At 46.0% G+C, this 23,471-nt stretch overlaps 3 protein-coding genes across 4 annotated transcripts in view; 1 reads left to right on the forward strand and 2 right to left on the reverse strand.

Annotated features, from left to right (window-relative positions):
* LOC108025213 (trithorax group protein osa) overlaps nucleotides 1–16,178 on the reverse strand; it is a 32,023-nt gene extending 15,845 nt beyond the window's left edge. For both annotated transcript variants that reach the window (XM_017095560.3, XM_044090931.2), the window contains exons 1-4: nucleotides 15,791–16,178; nucleotides 13,472–14,604; nucleotides 5,080–5,394; nucleotides 4,798–5,016 (exon numbers count right to left, since the gene is read on the reverse strand). In XM_017095560.3, the coding sequence (XP_016951049.1) occupies nucleotides 4,798–5,016; nucleotides 5,080–5,394; nucleotides 13,472–14,428 (1,491 nt within the window). In that variant the 5' untranslated portion in view covers nucleotides 14,429–14,604; nucleotides 15,791–16,178. The remainder of the gene's footprint in view (nucleotides 1–4,797; nucleotides 5,017–5,079; nucleotides 5,395–13,471; nucleotides 14,605–15,790) is intronic.
* A 1,043-nt stretch (nucleotides 16,179–17,221) lies between these two features.
* LOC108025518 (chorion peroxidase) lies at nucleotides 17,222–20,681 on the forward strand. The gene is made up of 8 exons (XM_017096039.3): nucleotides 17,222–17,491; nucleotides 17,839–18,629; nucleotides 18,720–19,146; nucleotides 19,209–19,536; nucleotides 19,595–19,769; nucleotides 19,839–19,997; nucleotides 20,083–20,402; nucleotides 20,463–20,681. Exons 1-8 carry the CDS (start codon nucleotides 17,326–17,328, stop codon nucleotides 20,527–20,529), a joined length of 2,433 nt encoding a protein of 810 aa, XP_016951528.1. The 5' UTR covers nucleotides 17,222–17,325; the 3' UTR covers nucleotides 20,530–20,681.
* Nucleotides 20,682–21,930: 1,249 nt separating this feature from the next.
* Nucleotides 21,931–22,550, reverse strand: LOC108025147 (gamma-aminobutyric acid receptor-associated protein). Its single transcript, XM_017095423.3, has one exon. The coding sequence runs from the start codon at nucleotides 22,394–22,396 to the stop codon at nucleotides 22,034–22,036; it is 363 nt and encodes a 120-aa protein (XP_016950912.1). The 5' UTR covers nucleotides 22,397–22,550; the 3' UTR covers nucleotides 21,931–22,033.
* Between the last annotated feature and the right edge of the window lie 921 nt (nucleotides 22,551–23,471).

Raw genomic sequence — 23,471 nt, forward strand, 5'->3', positions numbered from 1 at the left:
TTCCGAAAAGGAAGTAGCAAAAGTATAGTACGAGCTCAACCAATCTTTCCATTAAAACATTAATTAATCTTTTGCAGAAATAAAGTTTGGAATGGAAACATCAAAAGATTTGGTATACATATGTTTAAACAAATTGATTAATAGTTTCCTCATATTTTTTTATTAAATTCCTTAAATAAATTTTAAATTTTTATTATGTACAATATGCGTATACTTTATCAACACAAAAATCATAATCAGTTTCCGGAACCCCAAAAATTCCAGATTTTTTTACGATAATGGTTCGAGTTATAGAAGTTCGACTGTATATAGGAACAGACATTCTACTCTCGTATTCGTATACCAGCAGCAGAAGTGGCTTTGGATCTGCTCGGTTCGGTTGGGTTTGGTTCGCTTCGTATGTTTCGTATCGTGGCATTCGTTCGCTCGCTGGTCTTGCCAGCAGAGCATTCAGTCGCCCCCAGTCCCCAGTCCCCGGTCCCCCCAGCGCCCCCCAAACCACTTACAATATGGCAAACTGACAGACTGGCAGACCAACAGCCCGCCAGCCAGTGCCAGCAGTAAAAGCGAAAAAGAAAAACAACAACCAGCGCTGGCAGTCAACCACTTTGAGAGCTCAGACAAATGTCCCATGAATCGCACACTGGGCTCCAACCCAGAGTCGCAGTCGGAGCCGACAGAGCCGACGGAACCGGCAAGAGCCAGAGCCAGAGCCACAGCCGGGGCAATAGCAAAAGCCAGAGCCACGGACCAGGCCGGGCCAGACCGATCCAATCCAATCCGACCCGACTCTACTCGACGCCACTCGTTCGCATCGTTTCGTTTCATTCGTGGTGTGTATCCAAACGAGTGAACTGAAAAACAAGCGCACAATCACACGACCCTCTATATATAACTTTGTATGCGTTCATAACGAAGCAGTTCACGGAGAAATAAAAGGGGGGACTTTATAGGGGTTATAAAAAAAAATGTTTGAATTTATAGATTTAGAAGATATGAATCTGAAATGTACCTCTCATTATATACAAAAATCCGAAGCAAAAAACTATCCACCTATCGTTATTCTCTCTATCTAACTATCTTACTATATATATCTATCTAAATCTATGAAGCTATCTTCATAATATTAAGTAACAACGCAGAGCTCAGACTTATAAAGGTACATCATGAACATTTTTTCCATAATCTCTACCCATAGTGAGGGTTTTGGTATACAACTAGTTCCCAACTAGACCTTTGCATAATCAGCATTCGGAATCCTTTTTATAAGAATTAAATCAATTTTTTGATATTTTTTGCATCCATTTTTCTCTGTGCATCAGCGCCAACTGAAATGAACGTTCTTTTTATTTCGACGTTTATTTTTGCCTTTTTTCCTGGCTGCGCCGCCTGTTAAAATGAAAAACGATGATGATGCCGCCGCCGTTGCCGCTGCCGCTGCCAACAATAACAACGCAGCCGAGTCGCAGCAATGAGTGGAGCACTAAAATCCCAGTAACAGCGGACGGAGAAAAACCGGCAAAATTGTTCATTGGCAGGCAAACACGGGCAGAGGGTCCAGGGGTTATTGTTTGGGGGTACGGGCACGGAAAGGCTGGGCCATGTGGCTCAGGGGGCTTGTGGGTTCGCACTGGCAATAGCATTCGCATTTCGCATGCCGGTGTTCGGTGCTCGGTGCTGGGGGTTCGGAATCGGAGGCCCAAAAGCCCCAACCGTGTGCACTGCACCACAGACAATTTCGGGCGGCATTAAATGAATGCAGCAGTTGTGCTGCTGCTGCTGGCTGGCCCGCAAATTTCAGATGCTGATAGGCATGAAGATAGTCATGCCAATTGCCCACAGAGCGGGGGAATATGACGCAGCGCAGCAGTCTTGAATAAGTTTATAAACTAGGACACGTCGATATGGCCGCGGCATACATATGCTCTTGAAAATCAATGGAATTGGTAATGGAACTGCCAGTTGCAAGCCCAAAGAACGCGCCATATAAACGGTGTGTTTACTGTTCGCAGGCAACAGCAAACGGCTAAGAGCCATCAGTAGTCGAATATTATTGCTGGGCAGTTGGCTTTTGTTCTGCGGCGGCACATGCTGAATTTAAAGCGGCTTACAAAGCAGCTTAAATAACTATGGCAGAGAGGGAGGGACTTCCCCCAACTTTGAAATGGTTTAAAATGAATGTTGGCTGCGGCTGATTACAGTTTTCGTTCGTTTTTGCTACGTTTTTCGGTCGATTTCGGTTTGAATTGGCCAGAAACGCGGATTTAACCTTGCAACATCCAATTGTAATGTAAAGGAAAACCGATTGGTTTGATTTGGTAATGTGCAATTGGAGAGCAATAGTTGGAAAATATTTTGCCAAATTGATTTTGGTTAGGTATACCAGCTTGTAATATAATTATGCTATGGAAATTAAGGTCTCCGTTTTTAAGGTATTTCAAAAGGGAGGAAGCAAGAAGGATGGGGTTTATGAAATACTTTCAAGAGATTTTAAATGTTTTAGGTATTAAAATATGTTTCCTTGGCTGCATTGTAGAGTTCCGAAGAGGTACTATCCACTAAACCATGGACCCTTTGCAAATCCGTGAAATCCCTGCCCAAGGGAGGGATCGATAGCGACTAAAGAGGACCTGAGTTGATGAATCGCCGGTTCGAAATGAGAGTACACATAAAATGTAAACAACCCGCTAAACAACAGCAAAGGCAACAACAACATCAACGACGGCGCGAAGGAGATGGAGGTGAAGCAAGCACAAGAACAACAATGACCTTGGCATTGACCCAAATATATGGTAACAGACGCTTTGTGTGTGATCTTGAGTGTAGTCATGCGAGTGTGTTGGTTGCATATACATGCCACATACCAAATAAAAAGGGAGTGAGGGGCATAAGACCAAAATACGAAATAAAGAAATGGCATGGGGCGCAGGAGGATTGTCGAACGAGCCGGGGGGTGGAGCAGGGGCGAAGGAGGGGTATCCACGACGGCCGCGGACATGCTGAATGAATAAATGGGGTACAAAGCAAACGCACACATCCCCAGGCACTTCCCAAGCACAGCTGCGTCCAAAACAATAAGACTAGGGTCTACTAAAGTTTTTTAATAGTAACTTAGATATCAGAGATATCAAGAGGTGGGACCGACCCTATACATACTAGGGGTATTATAATAAAACCCTTTAATATATCTTAGATATCCTGGGTTCAAACTGAGTAACAGACCCTAAATAATAATGATAGGATCTAGTAGGGTATTATAACAAAACCTTTTAACATATAAAGCTATCATAAAATGGAAACCAATCGCGGACCCTCAAAATATGTTTACCTATCCGACAAATACCAGACCACTTTCCAAAAACCCCTCCCATTTCGATCCATCGAAAACAATCCCCTGGATAATATTACTCAGCAAATCCAAAAATGCTGATGACACGTGCATAAACGATCCCGAAAGCAGGAGGTGGGGTTACCAACCAGACTGTCGGCATTGCGAAAAATAAAGCCAAAGACAAAGGGGGAAAATGCCGCCGCCGAAAGAAATAGTAATCAAAACAAAATAAAAATCATTAAAATTCATAAAAACAAATCAAGACAGCCGTCGACAACAACAACGATAAGGCTAAAAGCAATTTTAAAGTTAAGGCAAAGGGGGCGTCGTCACGAGGATGGGATGCGATAGCGTTGGTTCAAGTTCAAGGGAAAAGCGGGCGGTGTTTAGGTATTAACAGAATGGGAAAAAAACAAGAGTGAAAAAATCACATAAGCCCACACAAAATATAAAGAGCCAAAGGGCAGGAAAAGCCGGCGGAGAGTAATCTCAACCCAAAAATGAGTGCGAGTACCAGGGTGGGGGTACGACTACCAGGGCTCCCCACCATGGCCAGGCCAGGCATAAACATTTGACCCGAACAACTTTTGTAGACTGCCTGCCTCTGCTCTTGTTGGGCAAGGTGGCACACGACCGAAAGCGGGGGATTGGTACTGGGGTACGCTCTTGGGGTGGGGGATTCGAAATGGGCATGGGCAGGGGAATGGGAACGGGAACGGGAATCGCAGGTAAAGAGTGCGACGCCAGCGTAGACGTATGTGTGACGTCACGAGTCAAGTTCACGTGCTGTTCACGCAGCACAGTTTATTGACCCACTTTCGATGTGTATTATCTAGAAAAGCTGCCAGCCCGAGTCGTGAATGGGGTGGGGCTGGTGGGGGGACTGCTACTGGGTGGTCGTCCCACGGCAAAACATCCGATGAATGTGCAAATAGCAAATGTGCCTGCCCCTATAAAGCGTTATTATCATAGCGTACTATGGGTAAATATACCAAACAACCACGTCCGATTAGAGCTTATTCATTGGGGCTTCTTCTTCGAACAAGTGCGTTTGTACGCTCTTTAACATATGAGGTATCATACTGTAAACTTTGTTATAGTGTATTGAAAAGGTATCGTTTTCAACGACTGAACAAGAATATACAGTACCTCTTTATAGTATGTAATAAAGTATTGAGAAGATGTCAAAGACTGAAGAAGAAATAGCCAATAAAGAACAAAAAGCTCACGCTTTATTTTGCATTCCAAGATTTGTGTATTATAAAAAATATATTTTTTTGACTTTGTTTTTCTAGCCCAGCTGTTAGATCATTATATATCTGCTTATCTGGTGGCTACATAAATCTTCTTTATGATTCCTTATTAAGAAACTTTTCCCATTGGGCTAGTACTACTCATAGTGCTTCAACTTCCCAGAGAATACTCCGTATTCCCCTAGAATCTATTTCCCTGAGGGATTGACTTACCTGATGCGGCGAGGGCGACGCCTGTGAGGGCTGAGGCGATGGACTGGGCGCATGGCCAGGACTGCTGCTGGGCGGCGGCCCGCCGGCTGTGACGTGTGGCGGTGGTGGCGGCTGCTGCTGCAGTGGCGGCACATGGTGCGGGGAGGCGGGCGGCAAGGGGTGTCCGGGACCGGGGCTGGGCGAGGACCCACCTGGCCAAGGTCGATTCGGTTCGGGATACTGCACAAGCGGATTAGGAACGTTAGATGATTGATTCTAGCCCGGAGCCAAAGAGACTCTCACCTGGTGCGTCGAGTAGGCAGTTCGATGGTTGGGTCCGCTCGCCGGCAGACCCGGCGGTGTGGGATAGCGTTGCGGGTACGGCGAATATTGAGATGTTGGCGGTGTGTTCTGCTGCGGCGGCTGCTGGCCGGCGCCGGGAGGTGGTCCGCCCGGCACAGGACCGCCGGGCTGCTGTCCCGCCTGCTGTTGTTGCTGCTGCTGCTGCTGTTGTTGTTGCTGCTGCTGTTGCTGCTGCTGCTGCGGCGAACTAGGATAGGAACCTGAATTTTGACCGTGAGCTGGCGGATAGGGTGACTGACCCCTGGAAGTGTTTGTCTGTGGATGGAAGAGCAAAATGGGATCAATAAAAGCCAAAGGAGTCTCATAAATATCCAATGAGTGTCAATGTTTAACCCTTTGCATGCACTGGAGGAATCCTTTCGCAATGCTGAGAACCTTTTTCGGCAACCGACTCACTGATTCAAATAATTTAAAGTCTTCTATTATAAATACAATAATTCCCTGCCTCTGCTTCTGATATAAACAGCCATTATAAAATATTCAATAAATCAACTCGCCCATAAATTTTGTATGTGCAATTTTCTAACAATTTGAGGATGTGTCACGTGGGTCCTTAGAGGGTTAAATTGTGGGAGCAACAGGGATGGCAGATGGGTTTTTAATTACAGGCATCTCGCTCTGTCTCGCTCTCTCTCTCTCTCTCTCTCTCTCGCTCTGCGGCTCTCTATTTATATCCTCCCACACTCCTTGCCCCTGCAATTCATCAATTATTTGCGTTTGGCTACGCCAATGTATTTCCGTCTGTGTGCGAACACACTGCACATTCCATTTTATTGTACATATCATTTTAATCGATATTCCACAACCAATTCCCGTAAATGCGCGCACACCCTCATGTGCTCATGTGTGTGTGTGTGTGTAAGTGTTCGGCTCGGCACAGTGGATGTCCTCGGATTAGGACACTCTCTGCATTGGAAATTTCCAGCAATTAATATTCGATTGCGCAGCTGGGAGGGAAACAAGACGATAATTGGAAATGACCCCGACGACGACTGCACAAGTGCCCCTAATTATTTGGCGCCCACTGTAGCGTATGTGAGCGAGTGTGTGTGTGTGTACACTGCACAATATTTAGGGGTAGGGATGGGAGGCGGGAGGGGTGAAAAGGAGCGACATCGACGCACCCTCGGGTGTGCTGTCACTTGACAGTCACAAATGCGCAGATTAAAAAGAGACAGTTCGAAAAATATGCTGCCAAAGGAACCTAAATGCTGGCAATAAAAAGTTGAAGTATTTACCACTATAACGGCAAATACACCCGGACATTCGCCTCTACACTGCAGGACAGAATGATGGTACTGGGAACTTTGCTTATCAAGTGTGACCTAACTTAACTCGGGAACTATGGTGTACTGCCTCAAAAAACTTGTGTATAATATGTACTATTTATTGATTTATATTTATCTCTCATCTGCTTATAAATAAATGTTTAAACGCCAAAGGATTCCTAATAAATGTCGTTTATAACTAAGATTCTTAGCAAAATGCCACATTGCTATGAGGGCGACCTAAGCTGTGCATGTCCTCTCCAATCAGTTCAAATTACGACGCTGTCCTGAAGGAGGACGCGTTACTGGGGGGCACGGATGCGGACAGTCGATTGCCTGCCACTCCTGGCTCCTGCTCCTGCTCCTGCTCCTGCCACACCGTGACCCGCCACACACAGCACCGGCACCAGAGGAAGAAATCCACTTGAGTGGAATATAAAGTGAAACTTACGGACGCACACACATGTGCATGTGCGGAGGCCAGGACAGACCAGGCCAGACCAGGCCAAGCCAAGCCGAGCCAACGACAAAGTTGCAACAAAGTCAGGGGAAAAGGAGCTCCGAGACGGAGAAGACACCTCTTCTCGCCGCGGTACGTGGCCTGTGCTCAACACAGACAACTGGAGCAGGACGAGCAAGAAGCAGGAAAGGCATGCCATGCCATGTGCCATGTGCGAGTGGAGGTGCCCCAGTGTGTGTGTGTAAGTGGGGGGGGAAGAGCTTTGGATGCCATTAATGAAAGGATTTTCAACTTGACGTGGTGCGACAAGGCGGACCAAGTCGCAGCACACAGCACAGGGCAGAGCACACAGCACAGCGACCGCCTGACATGGCAAGTGGAGAGGCGCTTGGCAAGCTCGCAGACTTTCAGTTCGCCCTCGCAAACACAAAACCCCACAGCGACGTACACACAAATGTAGCTGGGCAACAACATCGCTGCGAATGCCACAGCCCGGAGTAAAATGTGGCAATAAATCTAATGGAAACTCACAGCACTGAGGGAACGAACCGGAGAGCCAACCGGCCGGAGAGTGCTGCCAGCTCAGCTACTTCTGGCTATAATATTGGGCAACTATCACAGGATAGTGCACATACAGCAAGTGGTTTTCAAGACCCCTTATTAATTTATTTTTAGCCTCACAGCTAGCTTACGATAATTGGGTATTTCCCAACGCTTCACGTAAAACTGTTGTGGTTCTTTTAATGGCTAACAATGGCAGGTGAGTGGTTCCCAAACAGCTGTACAACCAAGCCTGATATTTTCCGTTGTTGGCTGATTATACATTTAGTGGCTAAGCATAGAAAACATGTGCCGAAATCAACAGGGAATATCATATCAAATAATGTCATATCATATCGTAATACTATGAAATGGTTAATCGTATTACTATAACCATTGTATTGATTTTGAGATTAATCAAAGATCATTAAGTTTCTGTCTTATTTTAGAAATTGATAGATGTTTTCTTGATATAAACCTTTAACCAGAAAATAGTACTTTTCTAGTGGTACAATATAGCCTTTTTCGGCTGTATTTCGACCCAAAAACAAGACAACACTGCTATCAACAGAGCTTAGTTGGCCTGGGCAAAGGTAAGGCACGGAAAGGTAAGGAAAGGCATCTCAAGGCGAGGAAGCCGGAGCTCTATAGCCAGCAACAGAAACGCAGACAGAACCAGAACCAGAGCCAGGCAACCAAGGGCCCAGGCCAGATCCCGTCGTTCGGGCAACGAGGACAACGGCGGCAACAACTACAGCAGTCGACGACGACGACGGTCCGTCGGTCTGCCGGTCGGTCGTTCAGTTCTGTTGGGTCGGTCCACTGCAGGGTGACAGGAAACATGAATGGATGGTTTTCGTGCTCCGCAGTGTGCGTGTGTATCTGTGTGCGGAGCGAACGAGCGAGGCAACGAGAAATAAAGTTAAAAAAAGGAAAAAAGAAAAAAGAAAAAGGGAAAACTCATCATGGATGAAAATCAAAAGCAGAAACGGCAACGGCAGCGGCAGCGGCGGGTAGAAGCTGAAGTGGAATTTGAATTAATGCAGCAAGGGTCGTACGGTGGCACAAACAGACAGGCACACACACAACCACACTCGCACACTCGCACACACAATGAGTGTAACGAACGAATGACGGTTGGAACGAACGTCGGTCGGCATTAAGTTCGGGGAAATCGGGATCAGAGGGGTGCAGGGGGTTCCCCCGTTCGAGTTCTGTTCTGAGCTCTGGGCCCTGAGCTCGGGGTTCGGGGTTCGGGGCTCTGAGTTGCGAGTTCCGAGCTCGGGGTCCGATGGTGGTAGGTTTTCCAGCTAAAAGCCGGCTACATGTATTAAAATATCGCGGGAACAAAAACAAAGCGCAGCAGCCAAGGGAGTGGTCCTGGTCCTGGTCCTGTTTGCTCTCCTCTCCTCCGCTCCCTCGCCTATCCTGATCCTGGGTTTATAATTTCATAACCAACAGACACAGATACACACACACACACACACACAGGCAGACACACACCCACGGGTGGAAGGCGATTGCATATAAATTGTGCGAGGGGAAAAACGTGGTAAATGCGATTTCGTGGCAGTAAAGGTAAAGCCGGCAGTTGTAAGGGTTGTATGGGGAGGTGGTAGAGGGTGGTATGAAATGGCATGGCAGTGGAGTGGGTGGGCGGATTGGATGTCCCTGCAGGCTGCTCCTGCTGTAGCTGCCGGCAAATGGAGGAGGAGGAGAAGGAGGAGGAGGGAATTACGTGCACAACTCTCGGACGGGCGTAATTTTTAATACAATGTCGCACTCTCCACGCGCCCATTCACATTCGCAGCAGTTGCGGAAAGATAAACAAGGCAACCGAAATAAACCAATGCAATCCCCGCCACCAACTGTCGCAAAATATTGAGCGATTACTTAGCCCCTGCTGTAATGCTGTTTAATTAAATTGAATAATAAGTGATTTTCGAAATAAGATTGTTTCAATCAATTGGGCATTGTTTTTGAAGGAACTGGTTTATGATTATATTATAATATTCCATTTGAAAGACCTTTAATATCATTATGAAGTTTATATGGGGATGTCTTAAATGAAAAATGTACAGAGAACTCATCCAAAGATAACCTCAAAAATTATAGCTTTTATGGAGCTCGAATTAGCTTTGATGAACTTAAAAAAAGATATATCTTAAAAATGAAAGGAATTGAGTACTTAGGTGACACAAGAAGCCATAAAGGAAGATACACAGTTATATTTTAGAGCAATGAACAGTTTGGCAACCGATATAACATATTTTCCAGTGGGATGAATCTGGAAGGGGAGGCCAACAGGAAGGGCCTTTCCAAGCGAAGGGCACAAAAAGGAGGCAGTCAGAGTGAAGAAGAGGCAGAGCCACGGCAAGCAGGGACAATAACAGTTAAGGCAACGGTTTTGTGTGCTCCACTTTTTGTAGGTCAAACTTTAAAGGCACTCCAATACAGGCACGCCAACCCATACATGCGAAGAAACAGCATAAACAAGCCGGCACACAGACAGCAGTTCTCTCCCAAACGAAAAAAAAAAGGGAACCCAAGAGGAGGGGGAGCAGGAAGAAGGCCAAAAAGGAACAACAAAGACACAAACATAAAAGAGCGGTTAATGCAATGCCGTTTGCTTTCCCCAAAAAATAGCAGACATGAAGGCGAAGACCCAAAGAGTACAAAGAGGCCTCTTAGCCTTTAAGCTCTTTAATGTATGCCAAAAAGTGCGGCTGTTGCTCTCCTTGTTGCACCTGTTGACCTCAGAGGAGAATCAAACGTCAAGGATGTATGAGCGGCATAACGGGATGCAGCACCACACTTGCACTCAAAGAAAGAGTTGAGGGTGTGGGTGGCAGGGGTAGCGAGGGAGTGCGAGTGAGCCAAGTCATGTCATCATCATAGTCGAGCCCTCCTCTTCTCCTCTTTTGACTGTGCGCGGTTTCACTTGATTTTCATTTTTATTTTGTTTTGGTTTCTGCTTCCTCCACAGCTTGCCGGCTAACCCCTCCTCCGCCTCCTCCTTCCGCTACCCCAAAAGAGAGAGGGAGGGAGAGTCAGCTGTGACAACAACAAGTTTCTCTGTTATTGCCTTTGATTACGGTGCCTACTTGGCCGCTGCTGCTGTTGTTGTTGCTGCTGCTGTTTCGGTTGTACCTCTATGTATGTTTGTGGTCGTGCACAGTACATATGTATGTAGTATATGGTATGTATTTATTGCATGCACGCGTAAGTCACACTCTGCCGGCAATTTGATTTCTTTGTTTATGCACACAAGCCCGGCGAGCGAGACAAACGACCAAACACATGACATTGGATAGCAGCGGTTTCTACACTCTTTTTTATACATTTTTTTTTATCTCGCAAACACACTCACTCACTCACTCGCCCATAAACAAAAGCTCTCGAAGGTCGCATCACATCGCAGCGCGTCGTACATGTCTAACCCTAGCGGATCGCTTTGATTTGTGTGCTCACATAGATTTGTTTATATTTCTCTGGCTAATCGTCGGCATCAAAGTTCGTTGACTCGCATTCGAGACATCGCATCTACAGCAGCACACCATTCGTGAAAATAAGAAAACACCAGTCAATCCTAATGCAGCCACATCGAATATGCCAAAAGCAGAGACGGAACCGGGTCGCCGATATGAGTTGATAAGGTTGCGGGGGTAAGCCCCCACCATACTAACTCACTACCCCGGTAATAACACAATTAACCGGTTTCCGTTCAAACCAAAACGTGAAATCGCATCACGTGCCTCGTTTGGGAGCAACAAACCCAACATCAACCAAAAAAGCCAACCTCAAGCGCATTATCGGTTGAACTGATAGCAAAAACGACATCAGGGATTACAATGAAACCCAAAGGTCTTTGATATATTAGTATTATGGGGTTCTTTTACCTCCAACTTGACGGAGAAACTTTAAAAATAAATATATCACATTAGGTATCTTATCTTCTCGTTTTAAAAAGGTGCTATGATAAATATACCATCTATATAAGAAAGACACTATTATGATCGAAAATTCCATTCAACAGAAGAGCTTCCTCAACATTTATAAGTATAGATCCTAAAGTGTATTATAAATTTTTAGTTATAAGAAGAAATAGATAACAAGTACTGTATTTCAAGGATATAAAACCATATACATTCCTTCTCTTTGTAAAAGAAGTAGTAGTAGTAACCTTTCTATATTACTTTTAAAACTAATCAATGCAGCTACAAACTTTTAAAGTTATTCCAATAAGATTCGAGGCCAACAGCCGTCGATAAGGAAGGTTGACAAGAAGAGAAAGAAACCCCAATAAACCCTAAAAAAAAGGTGAATGAATGGAATGCCTCAACATTTTTGTGTACGAAACTCTTTCTTGTTATTCCACTGCTTCTTCTTCCACTCCATTTTACCGTTGCGGTGCGGCCTTTTGTTGTTATTGTTTTGCGGCGGCAAGTGCCGGTTCTTACTGTCCCTCTCCCTCCTCCTCACTCGCCCGGCTTCACCCAACAGCAACAACAGCACCCGGCACTTTAACAGCGAAATGCCAAGGGGGTGGGGGAAAATGCAGGAGGAGGAGGGCACTCAGGGGGAGGGGCGGGCGAAAAAGGCGCGGAATCTCGGCACAATGTTTTTACGTTATGTGTGTCAGTGTGTCTGCTGCCTCTGCCCTTTTTCATTTCTTCCTCCTTCGAGTGGGTCTTGGCAAATCTTCAGTGAACTGAATGAAGTGCGACCAAGGCGAAACCCTAAAAAGTAACAGTAAATATTGCAGCCTCCCTCCCACACACCCGACCCACACACACACACCGTCTGCCGCAAATACATGTGCACAAAACGTGACGAGCCCCTCTCCGTGGAAAGAGTGGGCAGTGGGTGGGAGGGTCTGGGGCAGGGGGAGGGAGATAGCTAGCACAAAGCCAGCGACAACCACAACAACAACATTAAACACAAGCCGAGGAGGCCTGCACATGGAAATGCTCCGGTGGGTGTGAGTGTGTGTGTTTGGGGTCGATGGAATCAAATCAGTGTCAATGTCAAGACAGCCCTAAAAAAAAAGCACATATAAGGAAACCCCCGGCGATAAGATTCCCGGTGCTCAGTTCCCGCTTTATGGCCACAGAACAAGGTTGCCCTAGGCGCCAAAAAACCATCTCCGGTGATGGATAGCCAACATGCTATCCATTTGTTAATGGAACTTGTCTAATCTTCGTTAAAACGGTTTTTGTACTATGAAAAATTAAGGTTTCATTCCATGATTTCAAAAACTGCAAGGTCCTAACCCAAAAAGTTCCTTTTATTTCCAAAGTTCCAGAGAACCTGAAAAACTCTCCAATATTTCTTAGGAGATAGATGCGAATTTTGAAGTGAAACCTTTTTTTGACAATAAAGATAGCAGTAAAAAAAATCTAATAAGGTCCCTAAAAGATAAACGCGACTTTTAAAGGGCAATCTTTTTTTTACAATAAACATAGCAGTGAAAAAATCTAATAAATTTAAATATTACTTTTATACCGAACCCTTTCACAAACTTTCAAAAGAAATAATAGAAGCCTCATGCGTTCTATGTTGAACTGGACTAAACATCTTTGAAAATGAAAATGTAAAAGGAACATAATATATACCTATCCTTATAGAAATGACTTTACTTTGCTTAGATACAAGGTAATTAAATATTTTTTTTTAGTTTTTTATAATTAAGAAAGGATCTTCTGTCCCTAAAGAAAACCACATATTTTATATCTTGAAAAAAAAAGTTCGTCATATGGAATTCCCTAATATTATCTACAGATCCTACTTAAAAACCATACTCCCTTTCTTCTAGTAGACCAGCTTGCCTCTTCTGAAAGCCCTTACCATCGAGAGAATACTTCCTGTTCCTTCTTAGATCGTTAGCCCTTTGGTATTCCCCAATGGCAGCCCTGATAACCTATCATCAGTTTCTGGTAGACCAGCTTCCCACTCGAAACCCCTGAGAAACCCTATCAACCAAAGGATACTATACTATCTTCAGTAGGCAAAAGCTACTAGCGTAGCTCCCCGCTTGGAACCCCGGACAGCCATCATCACTTACCGGTGGTGGTGTCCTGTACTGCTGCGACGGTCCCAGCTGCGGACTGTAGGGCCGTGGCGGCGGTGCCCAGCCGCCCTGCTGCGCCCCGTACGGCGATGGCTGGTGCTGCGGAGGCGGCGGGCCGTGTCCCGGGGGCGGTGGTCCGCCTCCTTGCTGCTGGGCAGCCGCCGCCGCCGCTGCCGCCGAAGCGGCCGCCTGTTGGGGATCGTAGGTGTTGGCATAGCGGTGCTGCGGCGGTGGCGGCGGATTCGAGGACTGCAGCAGCGAGTTCAGCGTGGGCGTGGGACCCTGCGGCGGCTGTCCGGGTATGTAACGCTGCTGCGGCGGACGATTGGGCGAGCCGCCGGGTCCCGGCTGCTGCGGCGGTTGCTGCTGAGGATGTGGCTGCTGCTGCTGCTGTTGCTGTGGAGGCTTTCCACCGGGCAGCGGTTGGCCATAGCGATAGGGATCCATGTTGGGATCGGCGTGGTAGCGACCGTAGGCCGGATGCGGATGCGGCGGCGGCAGGTGGGCGTACTCCTCCTTGACGCCGGGCGCATGCTCAGGTGCTCCTCCGGGCGGCGGCGGGGCAGGTCCGCCGTGGTGCTGCTGCTGTTGTTGCTGCTGCTGCTGCTGCTGCATGTGGGGCGGTGGCGGATGCTGCTGCTGCTGTTGCTGGTGCAGATGGTGGTAGTGCATGACTGCAGCGGGATCCGGTCCTGGTGGTCCTCCAGGTGCGGATCCTGGGGGCGGTGGTGCGCCATAGGGATGTGGGGCAACATTTTGCTGCTGCTGCTGCTGTTGGATGCTGGGATCACTGCCGTTGTTGCTGTTGTTGTTGGGCGTGGGCGGGCCCGAGGTGGGCGGTGTGGCACCGCCGGCGCCAGGAGCCGCTCCAGCCGATGGGGGCGTGGCAGCGGGGGCGGGAGCGCCACCTTGCTGCTGCTGCGTTTGCGGCGACTTTATTTTCTCATTCATGGCTGCTCATCGGCTGCGCTGCTGCTGCTGCTGCTGGCTACAAAGCTCCCGGCGATCGGATTCTCCCGGATTGGTGGCGGCTACTGATGGAGCACCGGTAACCACCAACAACAACAACGCTGACGCTGATGATGACGACGACGACGACTGCAGCGGCGAGTTTGAGGTTATGTTAGCTGCAAGTTATCAAAAACGGGGGATTAACATTTGGCAAGGGGGTCTAACCTACTGTTGCGGGGGGTGACGGGGGCTCGCTGCCCACATATCACTGGGCCCAAATCGAGCGGGTTAAACATAAATAATTTGTACTCGTCCATGGGCTGTTGTGTATTGAAAAGTCCGCTACCAACACACACGCGCGCGCACACACACACGCTCGCACCAATACCACACAACAACAATTTATTTTCTGCCGCGTACGGTGGGCAAAGCACATCGCAGTGCGTTGGCAACCCTGTCGCCTGCCGCTCTCGCAGTTTGAGCGCAGCCACTAACTCGCTCTCGCTGGCATGCTCACTCTCGCTCTCTCTCTATGTTCACATTTGGCGGCTATACACGCACACGCCGTATCCCTTTCCGTCTCACTTGCACTTGCTGGCCAGCCAGGCAACATGCATACGCCGCACTCGCTCGCTCTCCCTCTCTCTCTCTCTCTCTCTCGCTTTATTAGTTTCTCTGTGTGAAACGAATGAAACGGGCAGCACAGTAATGATTTTTTCGTAATTATTTTCTATGCCGATTTTTCGCGTTTACACAGCACTGGAATGGAATGGCCAAGGGGCAGCACTCACAATTCAAATATGTATTTCTCAGATGCGGCAATTGTTTAACTTTTCTTTGTGCTCCAGGGAACGGGCGGTGAGGAGGGAGGGGGAGGGGAGTGGGGCTAATAGCTGGGACTAGCTAACTTTGGGGATTTATAAATAATTGCCGCGCCTGCTTGGCCGCGTTTGTTGCGTTGCGCGTTCACTTTGCCGCTGCCCGTGTTCGGTTTTTCTTTTTTGTTTCTTTTCGTTTCTCGCTTCTTGAGAGGATTTTTGCGGTTTTTCGCCAAGTGTTGATGATGATGATGATGCAAGGATTCGACATCCAATCATTTGCATATGTATACACACACACTCACACACGTACACACACACACAGCCTCCAAAGTGCATCGTCGAGAGGAAGGAGATAGAGAGAATGAGAGAGAGAAACTGAATTTTTCACTCGCCCTCGGGCGAAAGTCCGGCGGCAGATTGTTGTTGGCCAAGACGACTCAATATATACTTGGGCTTCGCTTTTCGGTTTCGGTTTTGGTTTTTTGGGGCTTGGGGCATTGCTTTTCTTAACCAGAAATCTACATACACGCACACCACTTACACATAGAAGAATATTCACGCATTGACGACCGTCCACAGACTGGCTATATATACTGAAAACGAACTCGCGTGAGGAGACAGGGACAGGGCAGCAAACTCGGTATACGAACGGAACGAAATGAAACGATTCGAGTAGTAGTAGTGCAAGGCAAGTCTTGTCTGTCTGGCGTTCTTTTTTCCTATCTTTTCGCTTGCTTGGGGCGCTGCCAAAACGCTGCTGCGGCGGCCACAATCACACGCGGCTGGTAGCCAGTGGGGCCCTGCACAGGCTGCACATACTTTTCACTTTTAATGCGCTGTATTTCACTTAATTTTCGAACAAATTCGCAGCATGACGACGAAGCGAGCCTGTACAAACGCGATAGTATCGATATGATGTTCGCGTTTGCGATAGCCTATCGGCGTTTGGTTTCGATAGCGCGGCATACATACATTCTGCGTTGTTATTAGAATATCCTTGGAGGGTGTTTCACTATGCTTGATCACATTTTTTCAATTTTCCTTCAGCCGATGTGCTATGTTCGGTGCGGCTTTTTAGTTTTCTAATTCGCGAGTATCGATACTCGGCCAGCAGCAACGCAACGATGAGCCGAAATCGATAGGGTTTCCTTTCAACTCTGGGACGCCATCATTTTTGCGGTACTTTTATCGATGCTAGTTATCGATGCCAAACGATACCTCAATTGGCAGGGATATTCTAAGATTCGATTTCACATTCGATGTCCGAATGTTAAAGTAATATGCTAAAAATATATCGTACGTAGGCTTTAACGAATTTAAATGAATATATAATTAATTAAAACATTGCTTAACAATTAAAAATACTCACGAATAATGGTAAAACAAAAAAGGAATATTTAGTTTGAAAGAATATATCTAATATTGAAATTTTATGGAGCGCCACTATCGATGTTCTCACAACTGCGCCAGCTCTCTGTTATTTTAACAGTACTCTTGGTGTGTTCTTGTAATCTGTTATTAAAAGTGAACTGCCTTACCATATTTGTTATACACTGCTTTCTTTTAACGGTTTTTGAATAATTTGATTTTAAATTATTGGTTTTCACTTAACTTTTCGACATAACTTAAGGGAAAATCAGCACTACGAACAGAGGTACTGAGAAATGCACAGCCAAAAAGTCCAGGCTGCGGAGTTGTAAGAAGGTGACCCGCTCACTGCAAAGTATTGCGGACAAACTAATTCGTTTGTCCAAAGAAATATATGTTTCAAAATGTTTTTATTTATTGCTATTTTTTTAGTTGCAATTAGATCGAATTTGTATTGTGTTTATAAAATAATATAAATATATTTTTACAGCGCACTGCTTGCGCATTAACAGTAATTGCGCTTAACAGCACAATGTTATGGGGCACAACAGCACTCTGAATTGTTTTGCATTGTTATCGAGTATTACTCGATAAAAATAAAATGGCGGCATTTCAAGTTAAGTTCAACGCGGTTAGGTTCAGTTTCGTTTTTTTTAAATATATCTAGAGCAAATTAAATAAAAGATTGCTGTTTTATGTAAGCGCAAAATGAGTCGCATTTTGCTAATTTCATTGCTTTTAATTGTGACGCTATTTGGCGGCTCACAGGCGGCGGCATTTTCCGTACGCCAAAACCGTTTTGATGAAGTTCCCGAACTGCAGACTCCAGCGCCAGTGGCTAGCCCTACGAAAACTACTAAGGAAGCCGAAACAGGTTAATATTGGTTAAATTGAAAAGTATTAATAGTAATGGCTTAAATTAATAAAAACTTTTCTTCGAACTTTCAAAATGGCGTAAGGCATAAACGGTACTTTTTCGAAAACTTCTCTCTTTGCCTTTCTTGTTTAATGTAACGGTTATTGGAACCATATCTTATTCTACACTGAAAAAAAAGCATCTAATGGTAGTGTAAAAATATTTTTGATAACAATATATTGATTGATAATTTGCTTCGAAATGGTTTTCGTTTGAAATAAGAAATGTTCCTATAAACCGACTAAGTATTAACAATTCTAAAAATTAAAAAATTTTAAATTATTTCCCGATTTCTTTCTGTGTAGTCACCAGCGGTCTTCTGAAAAAATGTCTGCCCTGCAATGACGGTGTGAAATGCGTGCCCCAAATCCAGTGTCCCGCCCACGTTCGCATGGAGAGCCAGGATAAGCCGCAGATTTGCGATCTGCCGGCTGGCAAATTCGGCTACTGCTGCGAGACGGGACAGAATCACACTGCCCCCAGGCAGGAGGAGAGCTCCTCCAAGGAGCGGCGATCCAGCATGCCCACCATTCTGCCGCCATCGCTTTTGGATGAGGCGCGGCGCAACTTCGAGCACCTGATGCACGGTATTGCCCAGATTCCCGTGCGCCGCGGTTTTCCGGACTTTGCCCACGGCCTGGTGTTCCATTCGACGGCCAAGGATGACCTGCACAACTTCGCCATCTCGAACAGTGCCATCGAGCAGGTGATGACCACCCAGTTGTTTGGCAAGAAGGAGCAGGTGCCCGTGGACGACTTCATCACCAACAATGTGCCCGTCAAGTTCACGGAGACTCCGTTGGCCCAGCACTGCCAGCCGCCAGTGGTTTGCCGGAATATCCGTTCGGTTTATCGCAGTCTCGATGGCACCTGCAATAATCCCCTGCCGCAGAGATCGCTGTGGGGCGCTGCCGGTCAGCCCATGGAGCGCCTGCTGCCCCCCGCCTATGAGGACGGGATCTGGACACCGCGTGCTCACTCCGCTGACGGCACTCCCCTCCTGGGCGCACGCAAGATCTCACGCACCCTGCTCTCGGACGTTGATCGTCCGCATCCCATCTACAATCTACTCGTGATGCAGTTTGGACAGGTTGTGGTAGGTAACCGGAGGGGCAGAACTCTAACAAAGATCTTAAAATGTCAACTACGCCTAATAATACTGTTTCATATATTATTTTATTTCCAGGCCCATGACATTTCACAAACCTCTTCGGTGCGTCTTGAGGATGGCAACCTGGTGCAGTGCTGCTCCCCCGAGGGAAAAATTGCCCTGAGTCCGCAGGAAAGTCATTTCGCCTGCATGCCCATCCATGTCGAACAGGATGATGATTTTTTCGCAGCCTTTGGAGTGCGTTGCTTGAACTTTGTGAGGTTGTCCCTGGTGCCCAGTCCCGACTGCCAACTTGGCTACGGCAAGCAGATGAGCAAGGTGACCCACTTTCTGGATGCCTCTCCGGTTTACGGATCGAGTGATGAGGCATCTCGTAGCTTGAGGGCCTTCCGAGGTGGTCGCCTACGAATGATGAATGATTTTGGGCGGGATCTGCTACCGCTGACAAACGACAAGAAGGCCTGCCCCAGCGAGGAGGCCGGAAAGTCCTGTTTCCACTCGGGTAAATCACTCTCCTGAAATATCAAATATGCATTTTGTCTTATGAGTATGGAGACTTTCCAGGCGATGGTCGAACCAATCAGATAATTTCCCTGATCACCCTTCAAATTCTGCTTGCTCGCGAGCACAATCGTGTGGCAGACGCCTTAAGCCAACTGAATCCCTCGGCCAGCGATGAGTGGCTGTTCCAGGAGGCTCGACGCATCGTGGTCGCCGAACTGCAGCACATCACCTACAACGAGTTCTTGCCCATCATTATTGGGCCGCAGCAGATGAAGCGCTTCCGCCTGGTGCCACTGCATCAGGGCTATGCTCACGACTACAATGTGAATGTGAACCCGGCCATAACCAACGAGTTCTCAGGCGCAGCCTATCGCATGGGTCATTCCAGGCAAGTAATTGGTAATTGGATTATGGCTGACATTTATGTTTTAAAACTTGGCCTGCAGTGTCGACGGCAAGTTCCACATACGCCAGGAGCACGGGCGCATCGATGAGGTGGTCAATATTCCGGATGTAATGTTCAATCCTTCGCGAATGCGCAAGCGCGAGTTCTACGACGACATGCTGCGCACTCTTTACAGCCAGCCCATGCAGCAGGTGGACAGTTCAATTAGCCAGGGAGTAGGGATTAACCTTTGTGCATTAGTTGCCTGTGGTTTTCTAATTGGCATTTACCTTGTTGTCCTTCAGCTCAGTCGTTTCCTGTTCCGCGGGGATAATCCATTTGGCCTGGACCTGGCCGCCATTAACATTCAGCGAGGTCGCGACCAGGGTCTGCGTAGCTACAATGATTACCTGGAACTGAGGGGGGCACCCAAACTGCAGGACTTTGAGCAATTTCCGAGCGAGGTGGGTTAAGTCATGGAACTAATTTATGCTTAAACGAACCAAAAATGAATGTATAGTGTATCTAATCCATTTACATATCTTTCAGATTGGCCAGAAGCTGTCCCGCGTTTATCGCACAGCCGACGATATTGATCTGTGGGTGGGCGGTCTGCTGGAGAAAGCCGTCGAGGGTGGCGTGGTGGGCCTGACCTTTGCCGAGATCATAGCCGATCAGTTCGCCCGCTTCAAGCAGGGCGATCGCTACTACTACGAGTACGATAATGGGGTGAATCCTGGCGCATTCAATCCCCAGCAGCTGCAGGAGATTCGCAAGGCTACGTTGGCCCGCCTGATCTGCGACAACTCCGACCGCCTCACCCTGCAAGCGGTGCCATTGGCCGCCTTCATTCGGGCTGATCATCCTGGGTGAGTAAAGTCCAAAATCACCAGGTCGATTTCTTTAGTGACTTGCTTGTTTCTTTGTAGCAACCAAATGATTGGCTGTGATGATCCCAGCCTGCCTGCTGTTAACCTGGAGGCATGGCGCACTTGAGATAATTTTTAAAATGCCTTTTTAATTTATTTATGGAGTTTTTAAACTGTGTTTTATACTTACGAATGTTCCGCCGAATTGTATATCCCCATTTTATGTAACTGCGCGGCTTGCCAAAGAAGCCAAAATAAAGCCGCGATCGATTAAGCTGATTTCCATTGCTAATTAAGCGCAAATTCCTTTGTCCCCGAAGAATATATTTGGGATCTCTGCCTCCATTTTGGCCCTCTGTCCTTTTGGGTATTACGAACATTTATATCAGTTGACCCAGAAGTTGTCATTCATATTCGCATTCGGATGCACTAATTTGTTAATTCAATTGACTCGAATTTGTTTTGCACTTCTGTTACTGTTATGATATATGTATGCGAATATTTAGATGTTTGTTTCTGGCCTGGTAGATTCGCTTTGGATTATCTAGTCAATTAGTGGCCGTTCGCATTTGTAAACAACGTGATATGCAAATACCAAGCTAAATTAAAATGTATAACAGAATATTATTAAATGTCTACATCAATTCCGCTCCATTTCGCAGTGAGTTCTGTGTGTTGACATGTATCTGTGAAGTCTTGTTTAACCTTAGATATTCGCTATTTGAGCTGCTATTTTTACGCCCCTTACGTAAGTCATGTGAACTAATCAGTTGGAGAAAATGTGCGCCGTTTGTACTGTAAGCTGACACTTAAACGCTTTCGATATTCAGCAAATTTCCAGTTGATAACCAATTTGATTATTGAACTTTCCAATTTATTAGGCAGACCCAAGTTTGCTTGCCTAATTTAATTTATTTTTCAAATTCTAAACTCGTATATTTGGGTAATTTTTGCGGTTGCGGCTCGATATGTAGATTAATATAATAAACAAAGGCTACATTTAAATAAGATGGAATGATGTTGTGGGTGTCTAGTGGAATAATACCGGTACTATCAGCTATTTTCTATGTTTATTTAAAAGTTTCCTTCGCTAATCCAGGGGCACGGTGCCAATAAGTTTGTCAAACAACTTTGATTTGATGCAGCCGACTGGCTTGGATGAGTTTCGATTTTTATTGCATGCTTTCGGAGCACACTTTTGCCCGACTTAAACTGGTTTTATGCCTCATATTTTCACCAATTAGTGAAGCTAAGCGCATCATAAAAACAAAAAGCGCTGCCTCCATTTAATTTGTCGCCGCTCTGAATGGGACGGGCCATCGATTTGTGAATTATAATTAAGTCGTAGCCGTGAGTTCACTAGATGTTTGGTTTTTTTTCTCATTTTTTTGAGCAGTTCAATTAATTTTTGTTTTTTCCAGAGACTGGAGAGCGGCGCGGCAAGGGATTAGCGTATGCGATCACAGGGGAAGCACAAACTGGGATAATTGTTTTACCCAGCATGGGCACCACGACGATGACGACGACGTTGTGTAGCTGCTGGCTGGGAGCAGTCATTCTTTATTGATGAACTTGCCAATGGCGAAATGTGACAATTGAAAATCAACCGATTAGGCGGGGCAAAGCCCGGTCTACTGACGCCCGTAGACGTTCTCATCGGAATAGGAAATGTAGAGGAAGTAGTCCTTGTCGAAGTGCTCCTGGTACAGTGCCCCCATGGTGGCCGATGTCGGCGGTATGACGTTGTTCACGAAGAAGAAGAGGGCGTCGTCGGGACGCAGATTGATGCGCTTGCGTATGAGGAAGTAGAACTGACCCACCGTCAGGTCGGCCGGCACCAGGTACTTCTTTTTGTCCAGCTCGACGTAGCGCGTCTTCGGGGCCTTCTCCACGATCACGGGCACACGGTCCGGGTACTTGCGCCGGATCTTGTCGCCCTCGTTGCGGCGCTTGTCGAAGGTGTGGTCCTTCTTGTACTGGAAGTGCATGTCCATCTCTGGGCAGACTGGTGTTCGAATCGAAACGGGCGAAACAAGGGTTTTCGTTTTGGATTTGGTAGGTCTATGGGAGCTGCCGTTCGTAGTTGCTGATAACTTTGTTTGGTACTCCTCACTAAACGGATAGCTTAGGCAGAAAAGCCAGTGCCTCCTTGCCTTATAAAAATATCGAAAATTAAAACATGACTCACTTTTCCATGAGTGAGATTCACTGTTGCATTTTAATTTAATTTAATTAAACGTATACGCGTTACGGTATCTGGTTTTAAATGATTTTAGACTTACTCGCACACGTTTTGTTTATAATTATTCGGATCTTTGGCACGTGCAACCATATGAATCATATGGGAATTTACCTGAAATGTCGTTAATCAAAAAGTTGCAGTCCTATAGAACCCAAGATTGATAGAAATATAGAAAAAAAATCGGGTTTTCGAGCGAAACAAAAAAAGTAATGGACCAAAAATGGAATGTTATACCTCGTTAATCTCGTCATAAAATTTCCAACAACTTGGCATTAAAAACTAAAAAATTTTATTTTCGACCAGTTTTTGCAAAAAAATGACGATGCTACCCCTTAAAAAAAAGTCAAAATTTGAAAAAATTTAAAGTTTTTAGAAGCAAGAAGAAAATAACTACGCTCAATTATGTAGCTTGTTAGCTGCTTAAAACAGTAAGTCTTATCTCTTTTGGACCATTTTTGGCCAAGTTACACCAAAAAATGTATGCAAAAATATTGGACTTTGGGCTAAAAATCAAAGTCTCCGCTTTCCAACCAATAATAATCAGTATTTTAGGCGAAACAATAAAAGTAATGGACCAAAAATGGAATGTTATACCTCGTTAAACTCGTAATAAAATTTCCAACAACTTGGCATTCAAACCTAAAAAATTTTATTTTCGACCAAATTTTGCAAAAAATGACGATGCTACCCCTTGAAAAAAAGTCAAAATTTGAAAAAATTTAAAGTTTTGAGAATTAGGAAGAGAATGACTACGATAAATTATGTAGCTTGTTAGCTGCTTAAAACAGTAAGTCTTATCTCTTTTGGACCATTTTTGGCCAAGTTAC

Source organism: Drosophila biarmipes, chromosome 3R (genome assembly GCF_025231255.1).
Source record: "Drosophila biarmipes strain raj3 chromosome 3R, RU_DBia_V1.1, whole genome shotgun sequence".
NCBI classification, from domain to species: Eukaryota; Metazoa; Arthropoda; class Insecta; order Diptera; family Drosophilidae; genus Drosophila; species Drosophila biarmipes.